This window comes from Chinchilla lanigera, unplaced genomic scaffold (genome assembly GCF_000276665.1).
Source record: "Chinchilla lanigera isolate Chin_1 unplaced genomic scaffold, ChiLan1.0 scaffold00049, whole genome shotgun sequence".
In the NCBI taxonomy this organism is placed as follows: domain Eukaryota; kingdom Metazoa; phylum Chordata; class Mammalia; order Rodentia; family Chinchillidae; genus Chinchilla; species Chinchilla lanigera.
In genome coordinates this window covers 1118791-1125454 of record NW_004955450.1, presented here as the reverse complement: position 1 = coordinate 1125454, position 6664 = coordinate 1118791, and the positions used below count along the sequence as shown (strand labels likewise).

The 6664-nt window shown below is 37.2% G+C and overlaps 1 protein-coding gene across 1 annotated transcript in view; it reads right to left on the bottom strand.

Moving 5' to 3' along the window:
* Positions 1 to 6664, bottom strand: part of Ube2q2 (ubiquitin-conjugating enzyme E2Q family member 2) — a gene marked incomplete at its 5' end in the record, with an annotated part of 49108 nt that overhangs the window by 26057 nt on the left and 16387 nt on the right. Inside the window, 2 exon segments of the mRNA XM_005393461.2 lie at positions 1283 to 1367; positions 3055 to 3192. Of these exon segments, the coding sequence (XP_005393518.1) occupies positions 1283 to 1367; positions 3055 to 3192 (223 nt within the window).

Here is a 6664-nt window from a genome sequence, read left to right as displayed (position 1 = left end):
TTTTTTTTGGTCTTTTTGAGACAGAGTCTCCCTATGCAATTCAGGTTGGCCTTGAGCTCACTTTGTAGCCTACGCTGGTCTTGAACTCACAATGATGCTCTTGCCTCAGCTTCTCAAGTGCTGGGATTACAGGCGTACACCACCATGCCTGGCTATTTAACTTTGAAAAGTACAATTATGTTAAATCATATATACAAAAGAATTTTCTTCTGTGTACATAGAAACATTTATACAAAACTGAATCCTTCTTACACACATTTTTATTTTTAATCTTCAAGTTCCTGGGACATCTCAGTCAATATACACTAAGTCTGTTGTCAATCTCTATTTTATGCACATACCATAATGTAATCAAATCTATCTAATATCTGGTTATTAAATTCTTGCCAATGTATACAACACTGAAACAAACAGGCAATTACTTAACATTCAGATATAAAACTAGTATTCAAATATTTAACTATTTAGGTTTCTACAGACAATCTTTTAGGTTTCTACAGATAAATGTTTAGGCCTCTTATAAGATAAACTATTAGGATAACCAAACTTCTAATAATTCAGAAAGAAATCTGGCTTATTTTATACTCTACAAAGCAAAATTTGGTCTTCTTTTTTAAGCAATTTTAATAATTTTTAGATCATTCTGAGAACTCCTGCGTGGATCAGAACACTATCTTCTCAAACAAATAAAGCCTTGGTTCTTTTCTCTTATGTAGCACTGTAACCATGTAAGAGAAGCTCACCTCTAACTAGAGAGGCTCCACAGTATTTTAAGACTTAGTAAATAAGAAAGAATACTCTTAAATCTAACTAGTATAAAATAGCAAAAACAATTTTTAATTAAGAAATTTTAAATCCACATAGCTTAAAAGGAACACCACAATTACCCGTACAACAAGAGTTCATTATGTTGTGGGAACAAAAGGCAAAATAAAATCATCTCAGCAATGGTTCTTTCTTTGTACAATGAAATATATCAACCCTACTTACTTTACAAAGCAGTATTACTCACGTTTTTGCCAGAAGATAAAAATTATATGAATTAAATATCAGGAAGGCAAAAAAATTGTGATGGATCTATAAAAACACTTATTTTTTTAAAAATCCAAACTCATTCTCTTTTACCTCCTATATCTTCTGGAAATTGATTAAATTTGAGTTTCAACATTCTTAAAATAAAGTTAATAAACATTTACATTGCTGTCCAGTTATAAGAAAAGACATTATTTGAAAACAGCAAAGAGCAACAGAACGCAGACAGCAGGGACCCAGTGGTCCTTACCTGTTTTGTAACTCTGTGATCTGTATATGTCCCTGAGCTCTTTCATAAGTCTATCTGAAGCTTGCACAGACCCAGACACTGCACCCTGAAACAGAAAACCTGCTGTTTACAGGGTCTCCTAAGTCATTCAAGATTCAAATTCTTTGAATCAGATATAAAAGTTTATAAAAAGATTGTAAAATGGATCATCACTCAGCATTTTTAGAAGTTGAAGAAGTTTAAATGAAGGATTATGAAGTTTCAAAAGAATATAAAAGTTGGGCAAGTCTGGTTCATGCACTGTTTATCACGGAGGGGGTAGGGTATCTAGCTAACATATCCAGACTGTCATGGACTCTGTGATATTATATAATTCAGTATGAGTCTATTCCACACTCTAATTTTTGAAAGTACTAGAAAACCCTTATCATAGCACATTATGAACTAAAATAGTTCCATTAATAAGACTGAGCAAGAATGTTAGACTGAAGGTCTAGTTTACATACTAAGAAATTGAAAAACATGTTGCCTTAAAGCAACTGGTTTCCTTTCTTGTCAGTTATGTCTCATCCTAAGAGTGAATATGAATGGAACTATTTTTGATCCAGTAAAATTAAAGATTTTAAGAGCTGCATTACACTTTAAGGGGAAAAAATAGCCTACAAAGATATTTCCTAGCTATATGACATTGAACTAGTTTAAGCCCTAATTTTCTCATCTACTATATATGTAGAATATCTACTTTATACAGTGGCTTTGAAGATTAAATGAGAATGTCTAGAAAATACATATAATACATTAAGCATTATGTTTATCATATGGAAGTATCTGATTATTTGTAGCTGTTCTGACTGTAACTCATACAAACTGGACCTGATCAAAAAATAGCAAATATAGTACAATATCATTGGTTCAGGTATAAAAAACTTATTTTAATCTTTATTAAAATATTAAGTTGGCTACATTTCTTTGCTATATTAAAAATGCTGCCAATTAAATTAATATACTAAGATTGATGCAGAAAAAATGTTTTTATAGTTCTTGGCATTTACTCTCCAAACAATACCTTCTGTGGGTTTGTCTAAGACAAAGCAAATGGCCTTGGATTTGAGAGCTGACAAGTGGCTCCAAGAGAAGGCAGAAGTGTAAGTGAGGAAACAGCCAGACTGGCATTAGAGGTCTCCCTCCTCTGGGTATTATTTATACATATGTACATAGTATACCTACACACGTTTCTATACATACATACATATACACACACATTCTCATTTATCATTGTAGTCGTCCAAAAGGTATGCAGTGTCTGTTCACATTTTAGAATTGAGAAAACAGAAGCCCCACAGTGTCTGTCACCAAACTGTTTTATGGTGCTTCACATGACAGAGCTGTGAAGCCAAAAGAGAAAAGTGACTTTGGGTTTGGTCAGGGCACATAGACCCAAGGTCAACTTCACAGAAGAAAAAATCTGAACAGACTTTGTAGGAGGGATTGGCTCTGAATATATGGATCGCACCAGGCAAGGTAAATGAAAAATACAGCAATAACTGGCAGAGGTGGGAAGGGGGCAGTCGAGGGGAGAAGCAGGAGGGTCCCAGGACGTGAAGAGCAGATGGACAGGGTGGAAAGTAGATGTCAACAGAGGAGAAGTACCTGGGGCAACATCACATATGACTGAATACTGAGGCAGGGTGCAAGAGGGAAAGCTGGAATGGGTACCTGAGTGAACTGCCTAGTGTTACTTAATAGCTACTCAACCATGGAAGTCCAGGTTCTAGGTATTTACACATACTCACATTTAAATGATCTTGCCTTTGAGTCTTCCTAATTTTCTCTAATATTGCCAAATTCTCTTTTTCAATTCCTTCATCCTCTAACTTTCTCCCACTAATAGGCTCTTCTTCCTTCATCTCATAGTGATCCAAATCTATATCCTACAAAAGGGAAAACATTAACTTATTCAAGTTATTTTTCTTCAGTAGTTTTTCATGCTGAAAGTTAAATTATTCTCAACTCAGATACAAAGGGAACAAGAAAGAGAGGATGGTGAATTCATTCTATGGGGAGGGGCAAAACTCTCCATATTCAATTCAAAAGATTCCCTCCTTCAATAGTCTATGTTTTCTTTGAAAGCTAGACACAGAACAAAGCAGATTTAATAGCTTTACAAAGTCGTAACTATTATCAGACATGCCATCTGTTAAGTCTCTCTTTAAAAGGAACTGCTCAAACAACTTAGCAGCAGGTATCAAGGACCTAAACTGTTTATATTTTGTTCAGAAATGTGACTTCTAGTAAATCTAAACACAAATATATGCATAACAATGCCTATTTCATTCTGATAACCACAAAAGCAAATACAAAATCTGCATGTACACAAACAGCAAAATATTTAATTCAACAGACCACTAAGAGGTCATTAAAATATCAACATAGTAAAACTATTTTCTTCTCTAACAATTAAAAACTTTGAAATAAAAAACAGAAAATGAAATATATAGAATCTTGATTATGACAAAATAATTACATTGAAGAAGACCAGCCAAGCGTGGTGGCACATGCCTGTAATTCGAGAACTCAAGAGGCTGAGGCAGGAGCAGTACAGTGAGTTCAAGGCCAGTCTGGGCTATTTATCAATTCAAAGACAGGCTGAAATGCCTAGCAATACCCTGTTGCACTTTAAAAAAAAAAAACAAAAAACAAAAAACCTTATTCTAGCTGTCCTCTTTGGAGACATATGTTTAGTACTTCTCCAAGTTTTCTGCAGTAAATACAGATTACTTTTATAACTAGGAAAAGGTTAGAAAAGTAACTTGAATAACACTCCTAGACCAATACCTTTAGCTAACATCATATATAAATCTATGCAGAATTCTTCTTAACTTTTTCTTTTTCTTTTTTGGTGCTGGGAATTGAACTCAGGACCTTGCGCTTGCCAGGCAGGCACTGTGCCACTGAGCTATATTCCCAGCCCCTTAACTTTTTCAAGTATCTTCTCTCTACTTCAACTGCCAAAATCTCTAAAGGAGTACTTTATTATCTCCATTTTTAAAAACAGATTAATTTACTGTGATCTTTAAACCAGGCTAAGGACCTACTTTTTCCCTGACTCAGAAGTCTCTTTTTTTTTTTTTTTTTTTTGTCTTTTTGAGACAGAGTCTCGAAATGCAGTTCAGGCTGGCCTTGAGCTCAATTTGTACCCCGGGCAATGATCGAACTCACAATGATCCTCCTGCCTGAACCTCCCAAGTGCTGGTACTACAGGCGTGCGCCACCACACCCCGCTAGCAGTCTCTTTCTTAAGATGCCATTTCCTGAGCTCCCTCACATTGCTCTCTGCTGCCAAGCACCTTTCAACCCTGGCCTTCCTGTCCACCTGTCCTTTCAGAGTCCTCTAGAATGCCCTACACCTTCACCCTCCCTCATGTGTCCATCCACAAAACTCTACTTGAAGCCTAATCCACACATTACTAAATAGTAGATCATTACCTTTCTAAAACAATATTCTTAGCACACCATTCTGCCTTCCTTGCAATACTGTCTCTAATTCCAGACTTTTAACCGTTCGACCTTTCTAGCCAATCTTGCTTCCCATTGCTCCACCACCTCACCGTTCCTCTCCTACAAGGGCAGTACCCCGTGGACCATCACACACCTCGCCCAAGGCTGTTTAGGGGCTTCTCCACATTATTTCTATAACCTGGACCATCTTCTTTTTACCCACTCAAATCAGCCACCTCTACAGTCCCATATTCAACCATTCTAGAGCTCCCTAAATGCTGCTGTCCCTTGTTTGTTGTGCGAAAATAAAGGTACATGAACTTTGCTTTACTATGTAGTGGACCCATGGAAAAGGGTTAATATTTTTACAGGAATACAAACTGTCTACCCTGAAAGTCATTCTAAGTGGACAACTGTAAGAATTATTTTACTCCTAGACTCACAAAATAAGCCTACTACTGTTTCTTTAGCAGAGGCATTCTCAAAGTGTGTATTAGATAAAAATATTTCAAATAAATAAGGTAAAACCCTCAATTAGTAAGATCCAAAACAGGAAAAAAGTTTTATATTTTAGACCTTTTGCCAGGCACAGTTACACATGCCTGTAATCCCAGCATTTCAGAGGCTGAAGCAGGAGTATTGCTGCAAGTTCAAAGCCAGCCTGGCTAAACAGTGAGTTCAATGACAGCCTGAACCAAATAGTGAGACCATGTCTCAAAAGAAAATAAAAAAATTAAGACCTTTAATCTGGCAGCGCAGAAACAGATCTCCCTTCTGTAATTTTCATTAAAATGCAAAACTTCAGGGCCTAGAAACCTCTGAAACTGAATCAAAATGACTGACAGCTAACTCCACACCTGTGGAATCTGCTCTACTAAGCTTGCTGTGGTCTAGATGCGCCGCTCCAAACTTAGCTGTCATCACCGGATGGTACTGAAAGGAGTCTTGAAAAGGCCTCTGGGCCGAGGGCACCTTCTGAGTAGCGGAAGGAAGGCACTTGTGAGAGGCTACCTTGCTTTGCTGCCCAATTGAAAGCCTTCAAAAGACACCAATGAAAGCCTTGATCTTGGATTTCCCAGCCTTCAAAATTAGGAGGGAAAATTTTTTTTTTCAGTACTGGGAATTGAACCCATGAGCTGAGGCATGCTGGCTAAGTACTATGCTACTGAATTACTTCAACAGCCCTTTCTTGAGAACTTTTCACTATGAGAGGAGTTTTGCTAAGTTACCTAGGATGGCCACAGAGCTACAATCCTTCTGCCTCAGCCTCCCAGCGAGCTGGTATTACAGGCATGAGCCACTATGCCTGGCTTAATTTTCTGTTCTTTATAAATTATCTAGTCTCAGATATCCTAATTAGAGTACACAAAGCAGAATAAATTACTTAGATGGGTATTTTTTCTTTTTTTTGGTCTTTTTTGAGACAGGGTCTTGCTATGCCATGCAGGCTGGCCTTGAGCTCACTTTGTAGCTCAAGCTGGTCTCGAACTTGCAATTATCCTCCTGCCTCAGCCTCCAGAGTGCTGGGACTGATTACAGGTGTGCACCATCACACCCGGCTTAGATGGTTTTTTTAAAGAGAAACAAATACAGAACTTTTAAAACTTAGCTGTTCTTCCCCAAAATAATCAAATATGAGTTAAATACTAATTACAATTAAATGCAAATATAACTTTAGTGCCAACTGTTAAAAAGCTCTTATTTTCTGGGAGATCAAATTCAAGGAGTTCAGATACAATTATTTGTTAAAAAGCCCATCAATAATTAGAAGGTAGTGGTGGCAGGTGTGGTGGCAAACACCTGTAATCCCAGTACTCAGGAGGCTGAGGCAGGAGGATCGTTGCAAGTTCAAGACTAGCCTGGGCTACAAAGTGAGCTCAAGGCCAGCCTGAACTGCATAGCAAG